Genomic DNA, 27364 nt, shown 5'->3' on the forward strand with positions numbered 1-27364 from the left:
CATAATGAGAGAACACCTCACTCTGACCATTTTACCCCCCCTAGCAGAGCTGGCTAGGCTGTTTTCATAATGAGAGAACACCTCACTCTGACCATTTTACCCCCCCCCCTAGCAGAGCTGGCTAGGCTGTTTTCATAATGAGAGAACACCTCACTCTGACCATTTTACCCCCCCTAGCAGAGCTGGCTAGGCTGTTTTCATAATGAGAGAACACCTCACTCTGACCATTTTACCCCCCCTAGCAGAGCTGGCTAGGCTGTTTTCATAATGAGAGAACACCTCACTCTGACCATTTTACCCCCCCCCCTAGCAGAGCTGGCTAGGCTGTTTTCATAATGAGAGAACACCTCACTCTGACCATTTTACCCCCCCTAGCAGAGCTGGCTAGGCTGTTTTCATAATGAGAGAACACCTCACTCTGACCATTTTACCCCCCCTAGCAGAGCTGGCTAGGCTGTTTACATGTTATCCGGAGCGATAGTGATTGTAACTGTGCTGCTGGCAACAATTGAATTAGTTTTTTTGCTGACGTTTACTGACACCGGCCAAATTCAACGGGTGTTGAGCGTTCGTACATTCATCAGTTATTTTGTGCTCTGGCACACTCAGGCGAGATGGCTGTGAAATCGGAGTAGATAGCCAGAGCGAATTTACCAGCTACGTCTATAAACAGATGACGCATTCTATTGAATGTGTTAATAAAGACAACCCACCATCCTCCATGATGTGTTAATAAAGACAACCCACCATCCTCCATGATGTGTTAATAAAGACAACCCACCATCCTCCATGATGTGTTAATAAAGACAACCCACCATCCTCCATGATGTGTTAAAGACAACCCACCATCCTCCATGATGTGTTAATAAAGACAACCCACCATCCTCCATGATGTGTTAATAAAGACAACCCACCATCCTCCATGATGTGTTAATAAAGACAACCCACCATCCTCCATGATGTGTTAATAAAGACAACCCACCATCCTCCATGATGTGTTAATAAAGACAACCCACCATCCTCCATGATGTGTTAATAAAGACAACCCACCATCCTCCATGATGTGTTAATAAAGACAACCCACCATCCTCCACGATGTGTTAATAAAGACAACCCACCATCCTCCACGATGTGTTAAAGACAACCCACCATCCTCCACGATGTGTTAATAAAGACAATATTCAGACTGTTCCAACAGGAGGAGGAGAGAGGACAATATTCAGACTGTTCCAACGGGAGGAGGAGAGAGGACAATATTCAGACTGTTCCAACTGGAGGAGGAGAGAGGACAATATTCAGACTGTTCCAACAGGAGGAGGAGAGGACAATATTCAGACTGTTCCAACAGGAGGAGGAGAGAGGACAATATTCAGACTGTTCCAACAGGAGGAGGAGAGAGGACAATATTCAGACTGTTCCAACGGGAGGAGGAGAGAGGACAATATTCAGACTGTTCCAACAGGAGGAGGAGAGAGGACAATATTCAGACTGTTCCAACGGGAGGAGGAGAGAGGACAATATTCAGACTGTTCCAACAGGAGGAGGAGAGAGGACAATATTCAGACTGTTCCAACGGGAGGAGGAGAGAGGACAATATTCAGACTGTTCCAACGGGAGGAGGAGAGAGGACAATATTCAGACTGTTCCAACGGGAGGAGGAGAGAGGACAATATTCAGACTGTTCCAACGGGAGGAGGAGAGAGGACAATATTCAGACTGTTCCAACAGGAGGAGGAGAGAGGACAATATTCAGACTGTTCCAACAGGAGGAGGAGAGAGGACAATATTCAGACTGTTCCAACAGGAGGAGGAGAGAGGACAATATTCAGACTGTTCCAACGGGAGGAGGAGAGAGGACAATATTCAGACTGTTCCAACAGGAGGAGGAGAGAGGACAATATTCAGACTGTTCCAACAGGAGGAGGAGAGAGGACAATATTCAGACTGTTCCAACAGGAGGAGGAGAGAGGACAATATTCAGACTGTTCCAACAGGAGGAGGAGAGAGGACAATATTCAGACTGTTCCAACAGGAGGAGGAGAGAGGACAATATTCAGACTGTTCCAACGGGAGGAGGAGAGAGGACAATATTCAGACTGTTCCAACAGGAGGAGGAGAGAGGACAATATTCAGACTGTTCCAACGGGAGGAGGAGAGAGGACAATATTCAGACACTCTTGGAGGACGACGCAGAGGTAGAAATCTACGTCCACTGTATGTCAAGTGTGGCTGGATATTCTCGTGTAGGAATGGTAACAAACTAAAATCTGATGTAAACACGCGGCCTGTACTAACCTTGCAAGTCGAACAGCGAGCTTGCGTCCGTGGTCCTTTCGGAGGGGGCCTGCGTGATGGGGAGGAGGTAAGAGCGGTACCCTTTCAATATGGCCGCCATGAACCTCAGGAAGGCTTCCTGAATCTGCATCTCTAGCGTGTGGAGGCTCTTCCCTCCGCTCGCCGGGTCTGGGTCACTGGGCTCCATCTGACCGTCCTCGCCGCCGACGTGGCCACCTGGACAATACCGAAGAGAGACAGGTGTTAATCAACTAACCTCAGACCCCGTTGGACAATAGGACCAGAAATACTGTACATTCTGCTTTTATGTAGTGTTTTCAGTCAGCATTTTTATATTGAAGTTTTGCTTTGGCTTTAGTTAGGTAACAACTTTCTTATGAGATAATAAATTCACACAGGTCTATAAAGGGTACAGAAATGGTAGATGGCACGGAAGAGAAGCTGCTGCTTCAACAACAGCTAATGGGGATCCATAATAAACCTCAGGAAGAGTAGCTGCTGCCTTGGCAGGAACTAATGGGGATCCATAATAAACCCCAGGAAGAGTAGCTGCTGCCTTGACAGGAACTAATGGGGATCCATAATAAACCCCAGGAAGAGTAGCTGCTGCCTTGACAGGAACTAATGGGGATCCATAATAAACCCCAGGAAGAGTAGCTGCTGCCTTGGCAGGAACTAATGGGGATCCATAATAAACCCCAGGAAGAGTAGCTGCTGCCTTGGCAGGAACTAATGGGGATCCATAATAAACCCCAGGAAGAGTAGCTGCTGCCTTGGCAGGAACTAATGGGGATCCATAATAAACCCCAGGAAGAGTAGCTGCTGCCTTGGCAGGAACTAATGGGGATCCATAATAAACCCCAGGAAGAGTAGCTGCTGCTTTGGCAGGAACTAATGGGGATCCATAATAAACCCCAGGAAGAGTAGCTGCTATCTTGGCAACAGGAACTAATGGGGATCCATAATGAACCCCAGGAAGAGTAGCTGCTGCCTTGGCAACAGGAACTAATGGGGATCCATAATAAACCCCAGGAAGAGTAGCTGCTGCTTTTGCAACAGGAACTAATGGGGATCCATAATAAACCTCAGGAAGAGTAGCTGCTGCCTTGGCAGGAACTAATGGGGATCCATAATAAACCCCAGGAAGAGTAGCTGCTGCCTTGGCAGGAACTAATGGGGATCAATAATAAACCCCAGGAAGAGTAACTGCTGCCTTGGCAGGAACTAATGGGGATCCATAATAAACCCCAGGAAGAGTAGCTGCTGTCTTGGCAGGAACTAATGGGGATCAATAATAAACCCCAGGAAGAGTAGCTGCTGCCTTGGCAGGAACTAATGGGGATCAATAATAAACCCCAGGAAGAGTAGCTGCTGCCTTGGCAGGAACTAATGGGGATCCATAATAAACCCCAGGAAGAGTAGCTGCTGCCTTGGCAGGAACTAATGGGGATCAATAATAAACCCCAGGAAGAGTAGCTGCTGCCTTGGCAGGAACTAATGGGGATCCAAAATAAACCCCAGGAAGAGTAGCTGCTGCCTTGGCAGGAACTAATGGGGATCCATAATAAACCCCAGGAAGAGTAGCTGCTCTCTTGGCAGGAACTAATGGTGATACATAATAAACCCCAGGAAGAGTAGCTGCTGCCTTGGCAGGAACTAATGGGGATCCATAATAAACCCCAGGAAGAGTAGCTGCTGCCTTGGCAGGAACTAATGGGGATCCATAATAAACCCCAGGAGGAGTAGCTGCTGCCTTGGCAGGAACTAATGGGGATCCTCATAAAATACCAAATACCTGGACATATACTAGATCAGACACACTTCTGACTTGAAAGAAAACATCACTTCAAGCTTTTCTAGGACTCTACTGAAATCCATCTTCATGTCCCTTCTGTCTCTAATGTGTGTGTGTGTGTGTGTGTGTGTGTGTGTGTGTGTGTGTGTGTGTGTGTGTGTGTGTGTGTGTGTGTGCCTGCGTGTGTGTGTGTGTGTCTGTCTAATTTACGACCAGTAGAGGGTAATAAAACAGAATCGTTTGATCTATCCTCTGAAATGTAAGATGTAACACTGTCTAATTTACAATGGGGTTGAGATTAGCACGTGCAACTCGTTGGACTCTCCCCGTAAATCCTTCATTGACTTCAAAGGGAGAAACTTGCACAACATTTCTGTTATTAAACGTATTGGTATCTTAAGTCAAAGATCCTGCTGAACTAAATTATAGAAGATGCCTGATGGATGAGAAGTACTGTATATCCATGGAACATGAAACACGGACGAATTTACAACGGTGTCACGCTCTTCATCCTCCTCATCTGAGAGAAGGATCGGAGGACCAATATGCAGCGTAGTAAGTGTTCATCTTTCTTTTTTTTTTTTTGTTAAAAAAAATGTTTTATCCCCTTTTCTCCTCAATTTTCGTGGTATCCAATCGCTAGTAATTACTATCTTGTCTCATCGCTACAACTCCCGTACGGGCTCGGGAGAGACGAAGGTCGAAAGCCACGCGTCCTCCGAAGCACAACCCAACCAAGCCGCACTGCTTCTTAACACAGCGCGCCTCCAACCCGGAAGCCAGCCGCACCAATGTGTCGGAGGAAACACCGTGCACCCGCCCCCCTCGGTTAGCGCGCACTGCGCCCGGCCCGCCACAGGAGTCGCTGGAGCGCGATGAGACAAGGATATCCCTACCGGCCAAACCCTCCCTAACCCGGACGACGCTATGCCAATTGTGCGTCGCCCCACGGACCTCCCGGTCGCGGCCGGCTGCGACAGAGCCTGGGCGCGAACCCAGAGACTCTGGTGGCGCAGCTAGCACTGCGATGCAGTGCTCAAGACCACTGCGCCACCCGGGAGGCCCCCTAAGTGTTCATCTTGATATTTATTAACACAGAGAACACTTAACGAAACTATACAAAAAATAACAAACAACGAACGTGAAGCTATAGAATAATCGTGCTGACACAAAACACTACACATAGACAATCACCCACAATGACAAAACAGGCTACCTAAATATGGATCCCAATCAGAGACAACGACTAACACCTGCCTCTGATTGAGAACCATATCAGGCCAAACACAGAAACAGACAAACTAGACATACAACATAGAATGCCCACTCAGATCACACCCTGACCAAACAAAACATAGAAACAAACAACGCAAACTATGGTCAGGGCGTGACAAATGGGCTGAATCAGAGCACGCAATGCGGACTCCAGCGTACATTACTTGATTACGTCAAATGGGAGACTTAGGCGAAAAATGAAGATAAACGGTTTATCCGTTTCCAGGCTCACCTTCGGTCAGCTGTTGGTACAGACTACCCAGGGTATTGAGGAGATGTTTGCAGGCTTTCTGTGGTAGTATCTTCCATGTTAGGGCCCTCTTCTCCTCCTTACTGAAAACACAACACAACACAAGAGATTAGGAGACGAGGAGATGAGGAGATGAGGAGACGAGAAAGAGATAGAAAGACAGCAGGAGGAAGAAGAGATGAGGGGAGGGAGGACATCCACACAGGATTGCTAACACTGACAGCATTAGGAAGAGATGGAGGGAGGGAGGGCGAAAGAGAGAGAGTGAGAGAGAGAGAGAGAGAGAGAGAGAGAGAGAGAGAGAGAGAGAGAGAGAGTGGGAGGAAGGGAGGGAGGACAACAGGAGGAAGAGCTGAAATGAGGGAGGGAGGACAATAGGAGGAAGAGCTGAAAGGAGGGAGGGAGGACACCAGGAGGAAGAGCTGAAGGGAGGGAGCGAGGACAATATGAGGAAGAGCTGAAAGGAGGGAGGGAGGGAGGACAACAGGAGGAAGAGCTGAAAGGAGGGAGGGAGGACAACATGAGGAAGAGCTGAAAGGAGGGAGGGAGGGAGGGAGGACAACAGGAGGAAGAGCTGAAGGGAGGGAGGACAACAGGAGGAAGAGCTGAAAGGAGGGAGGGAGGACAACATGAGGAAGAGCTGAAAGGAGGGAGGGAGGGAGGACAACAGGCGGAAGAGCTGAAAGGAGGGAGGGAGGACAACAGGAGGAAGAGCTGAAAGGAGGGAGGGAGGACAACAGGAGGAAGAGCTGAAGGGAGGGATTTTGATTGCTGTGTTTCTTGTCTGAGGGTTTGAGGAAATGGCTAACTGTTTTGTGTTTTGTGTTTAGAGTACCTGACAAGTAGTTTCAGCAAAAGTGTGTTAATTAACAATTGGGAAAAACTGTAATTAAGCACAACATGGAAAATTGTATTGTGATAGTTGAATTTCTGTCCTCTGAAAAGAAAACGGACAATAACATATTTATCCCTGAGTGAGTCATTATCGTTACACAACAACATGACAAACCAAAGAGACAAGAGGTCATAGGTCATAGGTAGAGGTGACTGAGGGTGGTCTATCAGGTAACACCACTGCCTGCAGCACATATCCTCTGTCTCCCTACTCATTTCATACTTTCCCTGTCTGAATAACATGGAAACACGAACTGGGACACTGCAAACGTCTGGCTAAGAGTAGGGTCAGGGTCATAGATAGAGGTCAGGGTTCAGGAGTTACAGATAACTCACTGTCCACACAGCAGACCTCATGGTTAAGGTTGCAGGGTCACAGGTCAGGTGTTAGAGGTCAGACTTACTGTAATATGTTGTTGGTGTCCAGGTCGACGCAGCAGACGTCGGGCGGAGGCACGTAGAGGTCAAAGTAACGCGAGTCGACGCCCACGATGAAAGGGCAGGGGGCAGAGAGAACATCTGCCAGGGCCAGAGGGCACAGAGGGATGTAGGGGCACGGCCAGTGGAAGGGGAAGATCATCTAGATGGAGTTGGAGACAGACAGTATATTCCAACACTCACCGTCACATTCAAGAACCACTTATCGTCCAACTCTGCTTTGGGATGGAGTTAAAGTTCCCCTTTGGGACTACAAATCCAATGCCGTTTTGTTTTTTTAACCCTTGATGAGCATTAGATGATGTACTGTCCTGGTTCAGACCTTAGTGGCTCAGTGGGTAAAGAGCCTGGTGTTAACCATGCCGGGGGTTATGGGTTCAATTTCCATGGAGATCACATGCACACACACACACACTCACCGACACCAGGGCCTCCGTAACACTGGTCAGTACGGCTGGTCTGAGAGAGTGGACCAGGATCTTGTGTTCTGTTACGGCCAGCACCAGCAGAGTGGTCGCATTCTTAGGACCCAGGTTAAGGAGCAGAGTGGAGAGACGACCACCACTGAGGGAGAGAGAGAGAGAGAGAGAGAGAGAGAGAGAGAGAGAGAGAGAGAGAGAGAGAGAGAGAGAGAGAGAGAGAGAGAGAGAGAGAGAGAGAGAGAGAGAGAGAGAGAGAGAGAGAGAAAGAAAGAGACAGAGAGAGAGAGAGGGAGTCATGCTCAACATGAGCTCCTGATATATTTGATTTTTTTTTGGTTTTTAGAATGAGATAAACACTCTAATCGAAGAAGAATTCCAGACAAGAAGTAATGAACAACAACTCTATTCATTCAGAATAGAAAAAAAAAAATAACTTTGCGCCTCAAGTTAAGAAGTTTTGAGTCTAGCTAGCTAGCTACACATCAAAGACCTAGCCAGCAGACTAACAAGCTAGCCAGAAGAAACGAGCTAGAACAAACCTAGCAAGGTCAGTTAATACAACTACATCAAACGACCAAACTGAGTGAGTAAACCAAAAAGGAGCACGGACTAACTGTAAACATATCTTCAGTTTTTTGTGTGAGGATTTTTCACTCTTTTTGCTGTTTTTTGAACTAAAGTAGCGCGAACAGCAGACGAACAAATCGGTTGCCATGGCAACGGGGCAGCAGAACAGCGCAGCAGTAGCGGTAGTAGCAGAGCGCACAGACACCATGTCCCCACTCCCCCTCAGCGCAGAATCCATTCTCTACCCAAAAAAGGCCAAAAATGACACAATGAGGAAAGCTTTCAAACAGAAACTACTAGAGAAGAGGCCAGAAACCCTTTTTGCAGACCTCTACAAAAACGGTGACGTGAGTAATCTCATCTTCCTCACTGACCAGCCAAATGCATGGCGCTCAGCAGTCTGCTCTCACTACCCATGCATAAAGAAAGAGGGAATCTGTAATGGGTGGAAGCTGAAAATCAAAGAGACAGACGACCCTGACAGCACCATGATAACAATCAACCTCTACAAGACTGGAACTGTCATGGTGCAAGGTAACATTAGGCTGTTTGAAACAGACTTTCAGACCATTAAGGAGAGAGCGGAGAGAGAAAAGGACACCACCAGTGACATGCCCTCCCACAAGAGAAACTCCACCAGCACCACCCTCACCCCTACCCTCCCCACCCAAACAAGCACATCCAGCACCTCTCTTCCCACCATAGTGGAGGACACGCCCCAGGAGGAGAGCGACCCCCTCAGTGCAGAGCAGGCTCAGGCCCTCCTCACCACCATGGCTGCCATGAGGGATGAGTTCACCAAACTGGAGGGGGAGGTGGTCCTGCTCAGGGAGAGCGTGAGCAAACAGCAACCAGACAACCACACCTTAGAGGAGCTCCTAACCAAGGTGAGGACAGAGCAGGACAGCAGCCTTGCAACACAGCTGAAAGAGGTTCAGCAAGAGAGAGACGGACTCAAGAGAGAGCTGGCTGATCTAACAAAGGAGGTGAGAGAGCTCCAAAAAGACAGGCAGAGCAGCAATAAGGAGCTGACCGCACTAAGAGAGGAGCTGCAGGAGAGAAAGAGAGCAGAGGACAGGCTGCAGGAGCAGATAGATCACCACCCTATGACCTGCCCTCACACAGCAGAGGAGCCCAGCTCAACCAGCCAGACTTCCCCAGCCCTGGCTGCTGCATCCCTCCTCCCCAACCCACAGAACAGCCTCCCACTGACAGTGGCACCGACACAGACCAGCCACACCCCAGCTCCAACACCCACCAGCCCCCCCTCTGCCCCCCCCAGTCCAGAAGAAACACTGGCTGACATCGTCCTGTTAATGGACTCAAATGGGAAGTATGTTCAGGAGAAGAAACTTTTCCCTAGACACAAAACGAGAAAGGTGTGGTGCCCAACAACGCAGAGTGCCATGGAGCTGCTTGATAAGAACCATCTCGGGTCGCCAAGCCACATAATCATACACACCGGAAGCAACGACCTGCGTGCTCAGCAGGAGAGGGTGGCCACTTCACTACGGGGAGTGATTGAGAAGGCCTCCGCAATCTTCCCCAACACAAGAATCATAGTGTCAACCCTTCTACAGAGGAGGGACTTCCACCCTGCCACAATCCAAAGAATAAACGCCAGCCTATCCCGGGACTGTGCCCTGCGACCCAATGTACACCTGGCCCACCATCCCACCCTCGATCTGGACTGTCTCTATGACCATGTTCACCTGTACAGGGAGACAGTCCCCATCCTTGCCAAGACTCTCAAGGACGTCGCTTTAAACCGCAGCCCGACCTCTCCACCCAGGAACAGCAGAGCAATCTCCACCCTGCCGAGATCACCGAGACAACATCCCGGACCAGCACCCTGGACCCCCCAGCCACGACCACAGCACCACCAACCTCAATGCCCACCACAGCCAGCGCAGCACAGACCACCCCAGCCCAGCTTCAGAGCCACCCAGACGAGGCCTCCCACCCCCCTGCCCCCCACCGCAGACCCACACCTGGAGGAGCCACAGCCCAGCAGGCAGAGCTACGCACAGGCTGTGAGAGGAGCAACTGGCCCAGCCCCCACCAACCAAATGAGTGACATCAAACAAATGCTGAGTCTACTATGCTCACATGTGATGGGCCGAGGGTCATGGTAAGATGAGCACATGAACTCCACCATTCTCACACTACATCCACCCAAGTGGCATGACACAAATTCTATCTTAAATTATAAACAAATCACATTTGCAAAATAAGAGTTTACTTTAATTGAAAAGTCCTATTTTAATGGTTCTTCTTGGATTGTGAGTGTTTGTCTCATTTTGAAAGGTAAAGAAAAGAAAAGAAAAAAAGTGATGAAGTCTTTTTACGTTGCATGTTGGAATTTACAAGGATTGAAGTCCTCTGCTTTTGGGCTAAAGAGCAGAAACCCAGACTTCCTGAAAGAAATTGATGATGTTGATATTGTAGTACTACAGGAAACATGGTGCAGAGGTGATGTTTCCACTGGCTGTCCACTAGGTTATAGGGAGATAATCATACCATCCACTAAATTAAAAGGAATCAAACAGGGCAGAGACTCAGGGGGAATGCTAATATGGTATAAATCTGAACTAATTAATTCAATCGAATTGATCAAAACAGGAGAATTCTTTATCTGGTTAAAAATAAACAAGGAGGCTATCTTGACAGATAAAAACGTCTTCCTCTGTGCCACATACATTCCCCCCTCAGAGTCACCCTACTTCAATGAAGAGAGTTTCTCCATTCTAGAGGGGGAGATTAGTCACTTTCAGGCCCAAGGCAACGTACTGGTCTGTGGAGACCTGAATGCTAGAACAGCAGAAGAACAAGACACTATTAACAGTCATGGGGATAAACACCTACCAGGAAGCAACAACCTTTCCCTCCCCACATACCCCCACAGAAACAACTATGACAAAGTGAAAAACAAAAACGGAGTACAGCTCCTGAGGCTCTGTCGAACACTGGGTCTGTACATAGTCAATGGCAGGCTGAGAGGAGACTCTTTTGGTAGGTACACCTACAGCTCATCTCTTGGCAGCAGCACTGTAGACTACTTCCTCACCGACCTAAACCCAGAGTCTCTCAGAGCCTTCACAGTCAGCCCACTAACACCTCTCTCAGACCACAGTAAAATCACAGTGTATCTGAGAAGAGCAGAACCCAACCATGAAGCATCACGGCCCAATAAATTACATGGTACTAAACAAGCCTATAGATGGAGTGCAAACAGTACAGACATCTACCAAAAAGCAATTAGTAGCCAAAAAATACAATCTCTCCTGGACAACTTTTTAGCCTTAACGTTCTCCTTCAGCAATGAAGGTGTAAATTTGGCCGTTAGGAACATAAACTTTATATTTTACAAATTAGCCTCCTTGGCTAATCTAAAGAAGCATAAGAGCAAACCAAAAATAACAGATAATGAAAAATGGTTTGATAATGATTGCAAAAATCTAAGAAAGTAATTGAGAAATATATCTAATCAAAAACACAGAGAACCAGACAACAAAAATATACGCCTTCAATATGGGGAAACACTGAAGCAATACAAACGCACCCTAAGAACAAAAAAGGAACAGCACATTAGAAATCAGCTGGATGGAATTGAGGAATCCATAGAATCAAACCACTTCTGGGAGAATTGGAATAAATTAAACAAACCTCATCATGAGGAATTGGCTATCCAAAATGGGGATATGTGGAGAAATCACTTTGCAAACCTCTACAGCAATATAACAAAGAGCCCAGAACAAAAAGATATACAAGAAAAATTACAAATCCTTGAATTAGCAGTCAAAGACTATCAGAATCCTGTGGATACCCCAATTACAGAAGAAGAATTATTGGAAAAACTATGCAATCTCCAACCCAAAAAGGCCTGTGGTGCTGATGGTATTTTAAATGAAATGATCAAATATACAGACCACAAATTCAAATTGGCTATACTCAAACTCTTCAACATTATCCTCACTGCAGGTATTTTCCCCGATATTTGGAACCAGGGATTGATCACACCAATCTATAAAAATGGAGACAAATTTGACCCAAATAATTACAGAGGAATTTGCGTTAACAGCAACTTGGGGAAAATTCTCTGCAGTATTATAAATAGCAGACTACATCATTTCCTTGACGAACACAACGTCCTGAGCAGAAGCCAGATTGGATTTCTAAAAAATTATCGTACAACAGACCACATTTACACCCTCCACACTCTAATTGATAAACAAGTTAACCAAAACAAAGGCAAAATCTACTCGTGTTTTGTAGATTTCAAGAAAGCATTTGATTCAATTTGGCACGAAGGTCTTTTTTATAAACTAATAGAAAGTGGTATTGGAGGGAAAACATATGATTTTATTAAATCAATGTACACTAAAAACAAATGTGCGGTTAAAATTGGCAACAAGCAAACAGACTTCTTCTCTCAGGGGCGTGGAGTGAAACAGGGCTGCCCAATAAGTCCAACATTATTTAACATCTACATTAATGAATTGGCAAAAATATTAGAAGAATCGGCAGCACCTGGTATCACCCTACACAACACTGAAATCAAGTGTCTGCTGTACGCAGATGACCTGGTGCTGCTGTCTCCCACTAAAGAGGGGTTACAGCAGCACCTAGATCGTCTTCACAGGTTCTGTCAGACCTGGGCTCTGACCGTTAACCTAAAAAAAACAAATATAATGATATTCCAAAAAAGGTCGGGAAATAAGGATGACAAATATAAATTCTATTTGGACACAGTTCTATTAGAACACACCAAAAACTACACATATCTAGGACTAAATATCAGCAACACAGGTAGCTTTCACATGGCTGTGAATGAGCTGAGAGACAAAGCAAGAAGAGCATTCTATGCCATTAAAAGGAACATCAAAATTGAAATTCCAATTAGAATCTGGCTCAAAATTTTTCAATCAGTTATAGAACCAATTGCTCTATATGGTAGTGAAGTATGGGGTCCGCTGTCTAATAATGAATTTACCAAATGGGACAAACATCCAATTGAAATATTGCATGCAGAGTTTTGCAAGACTGTTTTGCAAGTACAAAGAAAAACTCCATATAACGCATGTAGGGCAGAATTGGGCCAATACCCCCTCCTCATTCGAATAGAAAAAAGAGCCATCAAATTTTACAACCATCTAAAAACAAGTGACCCCAAAACATTCCATCACACAGCTCTACAATGTCAAGAGATGAAACCAGTCCCCTCAGCCAGCTAGTTCTGAGGCTCAGTTCACCAACCCAAACCAACCCCATAGAGCCTCGGGACAGCCCTCAGAAAATCTGGCCCAACCAAATCATCACAAAACAAAAAGAAAAATATATAACCTATTGGAAAGACACCACAAAAAATCAAAGTAAACTTCAATGCTATTTGTCTCTAAACAGACAGTACATGGTGGCAGACTATCTGACCACTGTGACTGATAGAAAACTGAGGAAAACATTGACTAGGTACAGACTCAGTGAGCACAGTCTGGCTATAGAGACCGGTCGTCACAGACAAACCTGGCTGCCCAGGGAGGACAGGCTGTGCTCACTCTGCTCCAGGGGAGAGGTAGAGACAGAGGTGCATTTCCTACTACACTGTGACAAATACTCAGACCTAAGAGCATATTTCTTTCCCAAAATTATAACTCAATACAAAGAATTTGAAACTATAAAAGATGAAGAAAAAATCAAATATTTATTGGGTGAAAAGCCAAAATGTGCAGTTTTGGCAGCCAAATATGTGTCCTCCTGCCACAACCTGAGGGACAGCCAGTGAAAAATGCAAAGTAATGTTGATAATATTTCCCATTTAGCTTAGTTTTGTTTTGTCTTTCATACCAGGTCATATGTCTTCTCAAGTCATGTTGACACTGGTCTACTACTGTTGCTTTAATGTATTGTTGTTCTGATTAATATTGTTGTTGTAGTTGCTGTTAATGGTAATCCCATGTCCACTACTACTATTATTATTGCTGTTGGTTCCACCATTTATTTATATATAAATATATATATATTTTGTATATATATACATATATATATTAGATTTTTATTTTTCGATATGTATACTTTGACAATGTAAGTAATAATGAACTTGCCATGTCAATAAAGTCAATTGAATTGAATTGAATTGAATTGAGAGAGAGAAGTCAAATTCATAATGAAGAGATTGTAGCTGTGTTGTTCACGGTTCCTAGTCTGTCTGTCTGTCTGTCTGTCTGTCTGTCTGTCTGTCTGTCTGTCTGTCTGTCTGTCTGTCTGTCTGTCTGTCTGTCTGTCTGTCTGTCTGTCTGTCTGTCTTACCTGAGAGGCAGAGGGGAGGAGACAGGCTGGCTCAGCATCAGACTGTCATGTGGAGACAGCTGTAGAGCACACAGAGAGTTTACATAGGCATCAGCAGGAAGAAGGGGCAGCGTTCAATACTCTACAGTAGCTACGGCAACACGACCAGATCACACAGTCAGTGATTTCACAGCTCAAAAGGAGAAGAGACAACGGCTGACTGTATTGGAAGTTGCATTGTACAGATGATCAAATGGTCCAAGTCATATTGACGGTGTTTCTACAACGTTATAAACACTACTTTTCATATTTGCACAGAGACTCCGTCTCACCTGTAGCAGGATGCGTGGTCTCTGTGACGAGGGGAACGGGACTTTGTGCATGAAGTGGGAGATGTGTCTGTTGGACGGAGAGACATGACAGGTTAGGTGACACTTTTCGATAGGTATCGTGACACTGTCTCAGACGATATCTGGAAAAACGGATAAGTCAAGACAAACACGAAGGAAGAACTCAACGAGACCACAGTCCAATCAAATCACATGTTATTGGTCGCATAGACATATTTTGCAGATGTTATCGCAGGTGTAGTGAAATGCTGGTGTTCCTAGCTCCAACAGTGAAATGCTGGTGTTTCTAGCTCCAACAGTGAAATGCTGGTGTTCCTAGCTCCAACAGTGAAATGCTGGTGTTTCTAGCTCCAACAGTGAAATGCTGGTGTTTCTAGCTCCAACAGTGAAATGCTGGTGTTTCTAGCTCCAACAGTGAAATGCTGGTGTTTCTAGCTCCAACAGTGAAATGCTGGTGTTCCTAGCTCCAACAGTGAAATGCTGGTGTTTCTAGCTCCAACAGTGAAATGCTGGTGTTTCTAGCTCCAACAGTGAAATGCTGGTGTTTCTATCTCCAACAGTGAAATGCTGGTGTTTCTAGCTCCAACAGTGAAATGCTGGTGTTTCTAGCTCCAACAGTGAAATGCTGGTGTTTCTAGCTCCAACAATGAAATGCTGGTGTTCCTAGCTCCAACAGTGAAATGCTGGTGTTTCTAGCTCCAACAGTGAAATGCTGGTGTTCCTAGCTCCAACAGTGAAATGCTGGTGTTCCTAGCTCCAACAGTGAAATGCTGGTGTTCCTAGCTCCAACAGTGAAATGCTGGTGTTTCTAGCTCCAACAGTGAAATGCTGGTGTTCCTAGCTCCAACAGTGACATGCTGGTGTTCCTAGCTCCAACAGTGAAATGCTGGTGTTTCTAGCTCCAACAGTGAAATGCTGGTGTTTCTAGCTCCAACAGTGAAATGCTGGTGTTTCTAGCTCCAACAGTGAAATGCTGGTGTTCCTAGCTCCAACAGTGACATGCTGGTGTTTCTAGCTCCAACAGTGAAATGCTGGTGTTTCTAGCTCCAACAGTGAAATGCTTGCGTTCCTGTTCATAGCCAGTATGTAATGGTGTGTATAGACAGTATGTAATGGTGTGTATAGACAGTATGTAATGGTGTGTATAGACAGTATGTAATGGTGTGTATAGACATTATGTAATGGTGTGTATAGACATTATGTAATGGTGTGTATAGACAGTATGTAATGGTGTGTATAGACATTATGTAATGGTGTGTATAGACATTATGTAATGGTGTGTATAGACATTATGTAATGGTGTGTATAGACAGTATATAATGGTGTGTATAGACATTATGTAATGGTGTGTATAGACATTATGTAATGGTGTGTATAGACAGTATATAATGGTATATAGACAGTATATAATGGTATATAGACAGTATATAATGGTATATAGACAGTATGGACTAGCATCACCACCCTGGACGGTTCCGACCTAGAATATGTGGACATCTATAAGTACCTAGGTGTCTGCAAACTCTCCTTCCAGACTCATATCAAACATCTCCAATCCAAAATCAAATCTAGAGTCGGCTTTCTATTTCGCAACAAAGCCTCCTTCACTCACGCCGCCAAACTTACCCTAGTAAAACTGACTATCCTACCGATCCTCGACTTCGGCGATGTCATCTACAAAATAGCTTCCAATACTCTACTCAGCAAACTGGATGCAGTTTATCACAGTGCCATCCGTTTTGTTACTAAAGCACCTTATACGACCCACCACTGCGACCTGTATGCCCTAGTCGGCTGGCCCTCGCTACATGTTCGTCGTCAGACCCACTGGCTCCAGGTCATCTACAAGGCTATGCTAGGTAAAGTGCCGCCTTATCTCAGTTCACTGGTCACGATAACAACACCCACCCGTAGCACGCGCTCCAGCAGGTGTATCTCACTGATCATCCCTAAAGCCAAAACCTCATTTGGACGCCTTTCCTTCCAGTTCTCTGCTGCCTGCGACTGGAACGAATTGCAAAAATCTCTGAAGTTGGAGACTTTTATCTCCCTCAACAACTTTAAACATCTGCTATCCGAGCAGCTAACCGATCGCTGCAGCTGTACATAGTCCATCGGTATACAGCCCACCCAATTTACCTACCTCACCCTCCCCATACTGCTTTTATTTATTTACTTTTCTGCTCTTTTGCACACCAGTATCTCTACTTGCACATGATCATCTGATGATTTATCACTCCAGTGTTAATCTGCTAAATTGTAATTATTCGATTTATTGCCTACCTCATGCCTTTTGCACACATTGTATATAGATTCTCTTTTTTTCTACCATGTTATTGACTTGTTTATTGTTTACTCCATGTGTAACTCTGTGTTGTTGTCTGTTCACACTGCTATGCTTTATCTTGGCCAGGTCGCAGTTGCAAATTAGAACTTGTTCTCAACTAGCCTACCTGGTTAAATAAAGGTGAAAATTAAAAAAAAATAATAATAATAATGAAAAAAATATATAATATAAGGAAGTTGCTAACTAGCATTAGCGCAATTGCTAAGTAGCATTAGCATAATGACTGGGCTAGCAGATACCATAGACTTCCAGTCATAAAAATGGTTTCCACGGGTTCATCTGACTCTGGGTCAGTAGATAAAGGGCCTCATCTGACTCTGGGTCAGTAGATAAAGGACCTCATCTGACTCTGGGTCAGTAGATAAAGGGCCTCATCTGACTCTGGGTCAGTAGATAAAGGGCCAAATCTGACTCTGGGTCAGTAGATAAAGGGCCAAATCTGACTCTGGGTCAGTAGATAAAGGGCCTCATCTGACTCTGGGTCAGTAGATAAAGGGCCTCATCTGACTCTGGGTCAGTAGATAAAGGGCCAAATCTGACTCTGGGTCAGTAGATAAAGGGCCCCATCTGACTCTGGGTCAGTAGATAAAGGACCTCATCTGACTCTGGGTCAGTAGATACAGGACCTCATCTGACTCTGGGTCAGTAGATAAAGGACCTCATCTGACTCTGGGTCAGTAGATAAAGGGCCCCATCTGACTCTGGGTCAGTAGATAAAGGGCCTCATCTGACTCTGGGTCAGTAGATAAAGGGCCTCATCTGACTCTGGGTCAGTAGATAAAGGACCTCATCTGACTCTGGGTCAGTAGATAAAGGACCTCATCTGACTCTGGGTCAGTAGATAAAGGGCCCCATCTGACTCTGGGTCAGTAGATAAAGGGCCTCATCTGACTCTGGGTCAGTAGATAAAGGACCTCATCTGACTCTGGGTCAGTAGATAAAGGGCCTCATCTGACTCTGGGTCAGTAGATAAAGGACCTCATCTGACTCTGGGTCAGTAGATAAAGGGCCTCATCTGACTCTGGGTCAGTAGATAAAGGGCCCCATCTGACTCTGGGTCAGTAGATAAAGGGCCTCATCTGACTCTGGGTCAGTAGATAAAGGACCTCATCTGACTCTGGGTCAGTAGATAAAGGGCCTCATCTGACTCTGGGTCAGTAGATAAAGGACCTCATCTGACTCTGGGTCAGTAGATAAAGGGCCTCATCTGACTCTGGGTCAGTAGATAAAGGGCCTCATCTGACTCTGGGTCAGTAGATAAAGGACCTCATCTGACTCTGGGTCAGTAGATAAAGGGCCTCATCTGACTCTGGGTCAGTAGATAAAGGGCAAAATCTGACTCTGGGTCAGTAGATAAAGGACCTCATCTGACTCTGGGTCAGTAGATAAAGGACCTCATCTGACTCTGGGTCAGTAGATAAAGGGCCTCATCTGACTCTGGGTCAGTAGATAAAGGGCCAAATCTGACTCTGGGTCAGTAGATAAAGGACCTCATCTGACTCTGGGTCAGTAGATAAAGGGCCTCATCTGACTCTGGGTCAGTAGATAAAGGGCCTCATCTGACTCTGGGTCAGTAGATAAAGGGCCTCATCTGACTCTGGGTCAGTAGATAAAGGGCCTCATCTGACTCTGGGTCAGTAGATAAAGGGCCTCATCTGACTCTGGGTCAGTAGATAAAGGGCCCCATCTGACTCTGGGTCAGTAGATAAAGGACCTCATCTGACTCTGGGTCAGTAGATAAAGGGCCTCATCTGACTCTGGGTCAGTAGACAAAGGGCCCCATCTGACTCTGGGTCAGTAGACAAAGGGCCTCAATGCCCAAATCCCAAAGTATCCCTTTATTAATTAATTTAATAATACTGAATATTAATGTGGAAATATTATTAAATATGTATATATTTATAGGTACTTAGTTTAAAACTTCTTCGGGATCGGTGTCCCTTCCTCGGGACGGTTGAGCTAACGTAGGCTAATGTGATTAGCATGAGGTTGTAAGTAACAAGAACATTTCACATAGACATATCTGATATTGGCAGAAAGCTTAAATTCTTGTTAATTTAACTGCACTGTCCAATTTACAGTAGCTGTTACAGTGAAAGAATAGTTGTCGCAGTAGTTGTTATTAGCTGTAGACCTATTAGTAGTTGTACAACAACTTTCATATTATTATTAGTCTATTGTTATTTTTATCAGACAGTAGTTTCCATTTTATTATTAATATTATTAATATTAGTCTATTGTTATTTTTATCAGACAGTAGTTTCCATTTTATTATTAATATTATTAATATTAGTCTGTTGTTATTTTTATCAGACAGTAGTTCTCATATTATTATTATTACTAAGTATTGTTGGTTTTATTTGTTTCCTATTTTTACTTGACACTTGAAAATGAGATGGTATAGGGAAATGAAATTAAAGCGTGTAGAGTCTGTGTGTGTGTGTGTGTGCGTGTGCGTGCGTGCGTGCGTGTGTGCGTATGTGTGTGCGTGTTCCTCACTTCTCTATGGGCAGAGCGTGTGGTCCAGAGATGGAGTATCTGTAGAGGAACGTCAGGAAGTTCCTGAATGAGTCAAAGAACGGCCAGTGTGACAGCAAACAGATACTCTTGTTAGCGTGAACGCTCTTTGTCCCCTCGCTGCTAGTGCACGTGCCCGGTAGCCCCAGGAGAGAACGCTGTCTGTCACTCAGCTGGTCCTCTGGGTACGGCTCATAGAACTGGATGGCAGCTCCATACACCTGGAGAGAAGTAGACGAACACACACGCACACGCACACACACACACACACACACACACACACACACACACACACACACACACACACACACACACACACACACACACACACAACAGTAAGTAACATATCCGCAAATCCCCAAGAATTTGTTCTTAACCTACTTGCCTAGTTAAATAAAGGTAAAATAAATCAAATAAAATATCTGTCTGTCTGTGTGTGTGTGTGTCAGAGGAGGCTAGTGGGAGGAGCTTTAGGAGGACGGTTTCATTGTAATGGCTGGAATGGAAATGGTATCAAACACATCACGCATGTGTAACCCACGTTCCAGCCATTACAATGAGCCCTTCCCCCTATAGCTTATCCTACCAGCCTCCTCTGGTGTGTGCTTGTACCCACCTTGTCTCCAGAGGCCCCAGTCAGCACAAAGGTAGAGAAGACAGGCAGGGAGTGTTTGGTGTGAGCTGGCCAGAACTCAATGCTAGCGCCCATGGGCAGACAGAACAGAGGAACAGACTCCGGCAGGGGAAAAGACTCGTCGTCCTCCTCTGGGTACCGACACAACAGACCTAGAGAGAGAAATCAGTCAATATTCTGTCCTATTACACTGTCTAATATTCTGTCCTATTACACTGTCTGTTCAATATTCTGTCCTATTACACTGTCTAACAGTATGTCCTATTACACTGTCTAATATTCTGTCCTATTACACTGTCTGTTCAATATTCTGTCCTATTACACTGTCTAACAGTATGTCCTATTACACTGTCTAATATTCTGTCCTATTACACTGTCTAATATTCTGTCCTATTACACTGTCTGTTCAATATTCTGTCCTATTACACTGTCTAATATTCTGTCCTATTACACTGTCTGTTCAATATTCTGTCCAATTACACTGTCTAATATTCTGTCCTATTACACTGTCTGTCTAATATTCTGTCCTATTACACTGTCTAATATTCTGTCCTATTACACTGTCTGTTCAATATTCTGTCCTATTACACTGTCCAATATTCTGTCCTATTACACTGTCTGTCTAATATTCTGTCCTATTACACTGTCTAATATTCTGTCCTATTACACTGTCTGTTCAATATTCTGTCCTATTACACTGTCTAACAGTATGTCCTATTACACTGTCTAATATTCTGTCCTATTACACTGTCTGTCTAATATTCTGTCCTATTACACTGTCTAATATTCTGTCCTATTACACTGTCTGTTCAATATTCTGTCCAATTACACTGTCTAATATTCTGTCCTATTACACTGTCTAATATTCTGTCCTATTACACTGTTCAATATTCTGTCCTATTACACTGTTCAATATTCTGTCCTATTACACTGTCTGTTCAATAGAGAATCCAAGTACTTTACCTGCGTTGTATGCGATTGTGTTGGTTTTAGCCAGTGACTTCTTGTAACACAGGTACACTGAGGATCCCCACTGACATGGACAAACAGACAAACACAACATGTGATTAAAACAGGTAAAGACAATGCATTATAAACTCAGCAATAAAGGAAACCTCCCTTTTTCAGGACCCTGTCTTTCAAAGATAATTTGTAAAAATCCAAATAACTTCACAGATCTTCATTGTAAAAGGTTTAAACACTGTTTCCCATGCTTGTTCAATGAACCATAAACAATTAATGAACATGCACCTGTGGAATGGTCGTTAAGACACTAACAGCTAGGGCCTCCCGGGTGGCGCAGTGGTCTAGGGCACTGCATCGCAGTGCTATGCTGCGCCACCAGAGTCTGGGTTCGCGCCCAGGCTCTGTCGCAGCCGGCCGCGACCGGGAGGTCCGTGGGGCGACGCACAATTGGCTTAGCGTCGTCCGGGTTAGGGAGGGTTTGGCCGGTAGGGATATCCTTGTCTCATCGCGCTCCAGCGACTCCTGTGGCGGGCCGGGCGCAGTGCGCGCTAACTGAGGGGGGCGGGTGCACGGTGTTTCCTCCGACACATTGGTGCGGCTGGCTTCCGGGTTGGAGGCGCGCTGTGTTAAGAAGCAGTGCGGCTGGTTGGGTTGTGCTTCGGAGGACGCATGACTTTCGACCTTCGTCTCTCCCGAGCCCGTACGGGAGTTGTAGCGATGAGACAAGATAGTAATTACTAGCGATTGGATACCACGAAAAATTGGGGAGAAAAGGGGATAAAATTTAAATAAAAAAAAAATAATAAAAAAAAAATAAAAGACACTAACAGCTTACAGACGGTAGGCAATTAAGGTCACAGTTATGAAAACTTAGGACACTAAAGAGGCCTTTCTACTGACTCTGAAAAACACCAAGAGAAAGATGCCCAGCGTCCCTGCTCATCTGCGTGAACGTGCTTTAGGCATGCTGATCCAGAATGGCCCATAGGGCAGGAGCCAATGTTCTGTTTCTGTAGCGTGAGACAGCTTGTTGTACAAGAACAGTGGCTTGCGAAAGTATTCACCCGCCCTTGGCATTTTTCCTACTTTTGTTGCCTTTCAACCTGGAATTAAAATAGATTTTTTTGGGGAGTTTGTATCATTTGATTTACACAACATGTCTACCACTTTGAAGATGCAAAATATTTTGTATTGTGAAACAACCAAGAAATAAGACTCCAAAAACCCGGAAAACTTGAGCGTGAATAACTATTCACCCCCCCAAAGTCAATACTTTGTAGAGCCACCTTTTGCAGCAATTACAGCTGCAAGTATCTTGGGGTATGTCTATAAGCTTGGCACATCTAGCCACTGGGATTTTTGCACATTCTTCAAGGCAAAACTGCTCCAGCTCCTTCAAGTTGGATGGGTTCCGCTGGTGTACAGCAATCTTTAAGTCATACCACAGATTCTCAATTGGATTGAGGTCTGGGCTTTGACTCAGCCATTCCAATACATTTAAATGTTTCCCATTAAACCACTCAAGTGTTGCTTTAGCAGTATGCTTGGGGTCATTGTCCTGCTGGAAGGTGAACCTCCGTCCCAGTCTCAAATCTCTGGAAGACTGAAACAGGTTTCCCTCAAGAATTTCCCTGTATTTAGCGCCATCCATCATTCCTTCAATTCTGATCTGTTTCCCAGTCCCTGCCGATGAAAAACATCCCCACAGCATGATGCTGCCACCACCATGCTTCACTGTGGGGATGGTGTTCTCGGGGTGATGAGAGGTGTTGGGTTTGCGCCAGACAGCGTTTTCCTTGATGGCCAAAAACTTCAAATTTAGTCTCATCTGACCAGATTACCTTCTGCCATATGTTTGGGGAGTCTCCCACATGCCTGTTGGCAAAAACCAAACGTACTCTTTCTTTAAGTGATGGCTTTTTCTGGCCACCCTTCCGTAAAGCCCAGCTCTGTGTAGTGTATGGCTTAAAGTGGTCCTATGGACAGATACTCCAATCTCTGCTGTGGAGATTTGCAGCTCTTTCAGGGTTAGCTTTGGTCTCTTTGTTGCTTCTCCACAATTTTTTCCCTGACCTGATGGAAGAGCTCCTTGATCTTCCATCAGGAATAGCTCCAGTCCGCCTGGCCTTGCTGCTATTCCAGTTTCAGCTGTTCTGCCTGCGGTTATGGAACCCCTACCTGTCCCAGAACTGCTGTTTTCAACTCTTAATGATCGGCTATGAAAAGCCAACTGATATTTATTCCTGATTATTATTTGACCATGCTTGTCATTTATGAACATTTTGAAAATCTTGGCTCTCTCTAATTCTCTCTTTCTTTCTCTCTCTCGGAGGCCCTGAGCCCTAGGACCATACGTCAGGACTACCGGGCATGATGACTCCTTGCTGTCCCCAGTCCACCTGGCCTTGCTGCTATTCCAGTTTCAACTGTTCTGCCTGCGGTTATGGAACCGCCACCTGTCCCAGACCTGATATTTTCAACTCTTAATGATCGGCTATGAAAAGCCAACTGAAAATTATTCATGATTATTATTTGACCATGCTTGTCACTTATGAATATTTTGAACATCTTGGCATAGTTCTGTTATAATCTCCACCCGGCACAGCCAGAAGAGGACTGGCCACCCCTCATAGCCTGGTTCCTCTCTAGGTTTCTTCCTAGGTTTTGGCCTTTCTAGGGAGTTTTTCCTAGCCACCGTGCTTCTACACCTGCATTGCTTGCTGTTTGGGGTTTTAGGCTGGGTTTCTGTACAGCACTTCGAGATATTAGCTGATGTACGAAGGGCTATATAAAATAAACTTGATTGATTGATTGATCTTCATAGTGCCGCTTGCTTGGTGGTGTTGCAGACTCGGCCTTTCAGAACAGGTGTATACATACTGAGATCACGAGATAGATCATGTGACACTTAGATTGCACACAGGTGGACTTTATTTAACCAACGTTAACTGTCCATGATATATGAGACAACTTACACATGGTCACGTTCATATAAAGTGGCATTGTTTACATCGTTACCTAGCAACCCCTTAACCCTACTACTTTTACAACTACTAGTCTTAGCACTTGTAACTCGTCGTGGATGATTTTAAAGTGACTTTTGATTTGTTTAATCCACTAACGTTTAATGAATTGTACCAACAAGAAGAGGAGGAGGTGGAAGATATGAAAGAAATTAAACAAGAAGAGCAAATGGACCAGCAACCTGAGTCTAGTGTTAACATTATAGACATGGACCAGCAACCTGAGTCTAGTGTTAACATTATAGACACGGACCAGCAACCTGAGTCTAGTGTTAACATTATAGATGGACCAGCAACCTGAGTCTAGTGTTAACATTATAGACACGGACCAGCAACCTGAGTCTAGTGTTAACATTATAGATGGACCAGCAACCTGAGTCTAGTGTTAACATTATAGACACGGACCAGCAACCTGAGTCTAGTGTTAACATTATAGACACGGACCAGCAACCTGAGTCTAGTGTTAACGTTATAGACACGGACCAGCAATCTGAGTCTAGTGTTAACATTATAGACACGGACCAGCAACCTGAGTCTAGTGTTAACATTATAGACATGGACCAGCAACCTGAGTCTAGTGTTAACATTATAGATGGACCAGCAACCTGAGTCTAGTGTTAACATTATAGACACGGACCAGCAACCTGAGTCTAGTGTTAACATTATAGACACGGACCAGCAACCTGAGTCTAGTGTTAACATTATAGACACGGACCAGCAACCTGAGTCTAGTGTTAACATTATAGACACGGACCAGCAACCTGAGTCTAGTGTTAACATTATAGACACGGACCAGCAACCTGAGTCTAGTGTTAACATTATAGACACGGACCAGCAACCTGAGTCTAGTGTTAACATTATAGACACGGACCAGCAACCTGAGTCTAGTGTTAACATTATAGACACGGACCAGTAACCTGAGTCTAGTGTTAACATTATAGACACGGACCAGCAACCTGAGTCTAGTGTTAACATTATAGACACGGACCAGCAATCTGAGTCTAGTGTTAACATTATAGACACGGACCAGCAACCTGAGTCTAGTGTTAACATTATAGACATGGACCAGCAACCTGAGTCTAGTGTTAACATTATAGATGGACCAGCAACCTGAGTCTAGTGTTAACATTATAGACACGGACCAGCAACCTGAGTCTAGTGTTAACATTATAGACACGGACCAGCAACCTGAGTCTAGTGTTAACATTATAGACACGGACCAGCAACCTGAGTCTAGTGTTAACATTATAGACACGGACCAGCAACCTGAGTCTAGTGTTAACATTATAGACACGGACCAGCAACCTGAGTCTAGTGTTAACATTATAGACACGGACCAGCAACCTGAGTCTAGTGTTAACATTATAGACACGGACCAGCAACCTGAGTCTAGTGTTAACATTATAGACACGGACCAGCAACCTGAGTCTAGTGTTAACATTATAGACACGGACCAGCAACCTGAGTCTAGTGTTAACATTATAGACACGGACCAGTAACCTGAGTCTAGTGTTAACATTATAGACACGGACCAGCAACCTGAGTCTAGTGTTAACATTATAGACACGGACCAGCAACCTGAGTCTAGTGTTAACATTATAGACATGGACCAGCAACCTGAGTCTCGTGTTCACATTATAGATGGACCAGCAACCTGAGTCTAGTGTTAACATTATAGACATAGACCAGCAACCTGAGTCTAGTGTTAACATTATAGATGGACCAGCAACCTGAGTCTAGTGTTAACATTATAGACACGGACCAGCAACCTGAGTCTAGTGTTAACATTATAGATGGACCAGCAACCTGAGTCTAGTGTTAACATTATAGACACGGACCAGCAACCTGAGTCTAGTGTTAACATTATAGACACGGACCAGCAACCTGAGTCTAGTGTTAACATTATAGATGGACCAGCAACCTGAGTCTAGTGTTAACATTATAGACACGGACCAGCAACCTGAGTCTAGTGTTAACATTATAGATGGACCAGCAATCTGAGTCTAGTGTTAACATTATAGATGGACCAGCAACCTGAGTCTAGTGTTAACATTATAGACACGGACCAGCAACCTGAGTCTAGTGTTAACATTATAGACACGGACCAGCAACCTGAGTCTAGTGTTAACATTATAGACACGGACCAGCAACCTGAGTCTAGTGTTAACATTATAGACACGGACCAGCAACCTGAGTCTAGTGTTAACATTATAGACACGGACCAGCAACCTGAGTCTAGTGTTAACATTATAGACACGGACCAGCAACCTGAGTCTACTGTTAACATTATAGATGGACCAGCAACCTGAGTCTAGTGTTAACATTATAGACACGGACCAGCAACCTGAGTCTAGTGTTAACATTATAGATGGACCAGCAACCTGAGTCTAGTGTTAACATTATAGATGGACCAGCAACCTGAGTCTAGTGTTAACATTATAGACACGGACCAGCAACCTGAGTCTAGTGTTAACATTATAGACACGGACCAGCAACCTGAGTCTAGTGTTAACATTATAGACATGGACCAGCAACCTGAGTCTAGTGTTAACATTATAGATGGACCAGCAACCTGAGTCTAGTGTTAACATTATAGACATAGACCAGCAACCTGAGTCTAGTGTTAACATTATAGATGGACCAGCAACCTGAGTCTAGTGTTAACATTATAGACACGGACCAGCAACCTGAGTCTAGTGTTAACATTATAGACACGGACCAGCAACCTGAGTCTAGTGTTAACATTATAGACACGGACCAGTAACCTGAGTCTAGTGTTAACATTATAGACACGGACCAGCAACCTGAGTCTAGTGTTAACATTATAGACACGGACCAGCAACCTGAGTCTAGTGTTAACATTATAGACACGGACCAGCAACCTGAGTCTAGTGTTAACATTATAGACACGGACCAGCAACCTGAGTCTAGTGTTAACATTATAGACATGGACCAGCAAACTGAGTCTAGTGTTAACATTATAGATGGACCAGCAACCTGAGTCTAGTGTTAACATTATAGACACGGACCAGCAACCTGAGTCTAGTGTTAACATTATAGATGGACCAGCAACCTGAGTCTAGTGTTAACATTATAGACACGGACCAGCAACCTGAGTCTAGTGTTAACATTATAGACACGGACCAGCAACCTGAGTCTAGTGTTAACATTATAGATGGACCAGCAACCTGAGTCTAGTGTTAACATTATAGATGGACCAGCAACCTGAGTCTAGTGTTAACATTATAGACACGGACCAGCAACCTGAGTCTAGTGTTAACATTATAGATGGACCAGCAACCTGAG

General features: G+C 44.7%; 2 protein-coding genes across 4 annotated transcripts in view; one reads left to right on the plus strand and one right to left on the minus strand.

Annotated features, from left to right (window-relative positions):
• Window positions 1-27364, minus strand: part of dennd4a (DENN/MADD domain containing 4A) — an 80489-nt gene that overhangs the window by 31348 nt on the left and 21777 nt on the right. For all 3 annotated transcript variants that reach the window (XM_071405149.1, XM_071405150.1, XM_071405148.1), the window contains exons 5-13: window positions 21033-21102; window positions 20052-20221; window positions 19418-19656; window positions 14554-14620; window positions 14243-14301; window positions 7367-7511; window positions 6914-7089; window positions 5598-5698; window positions 2296-2511 (exon numbers count right to left, since the gene is read on the minus strand). In XM_071405149.1, coding sequence (XP_071261250.1) covers window positions 2296-2511; window positions 5598-5698; window positions 6914-7089; window positions 7367-7511; window positions 14243-14301; window positions 14554-14620; window positions 19418-19656; window positions 20052-20221; window positions 21033-21102 — 1243 coding nt within the window. The remainder of the gene's footprint in view (window positions 1-2295; window positions 2512-5597; window positions 5699-6913; window positions 7090-7366; window positions 7512-14242; window positions 14302-14553; window positions 14621-19417; window positions 19657-20051; window positions 20222-21032; window positions 21103-27364) is intronic.
• Window positions 7644-11402, plus strand: LOC139578015 (uncharacterized). Its single transcript, XM_071405151.1, has 2 exons — window positions 7644-10067; window positions 10244-11402. Exons 1-2 carry the CDS (start codon window positions 8083-8085, stop codon window positions 10245-10247), a joined length of 1989 nt encoding a protein of 662 aa, XP_071261252.1. The 5' UTR covers window positions 7644-8082; the 3' UTR covers window positions 10248-11402.

The sequence above is a fragment of the Salvelinus alpinus genome, chromosome 6, assembly GCF_045679555.1.
Source record: "Salvelinus alpinus chromosome 6, SLU_Salpinus.1, whole genome shotgun sequence".
Classification (NCBI taxonomy): Eukaryota; Metazoa; Chordata; class Actinopteri; order Salmoniformes; family Salmonidae; genus Salvelinus; species Salvelinus alpinus.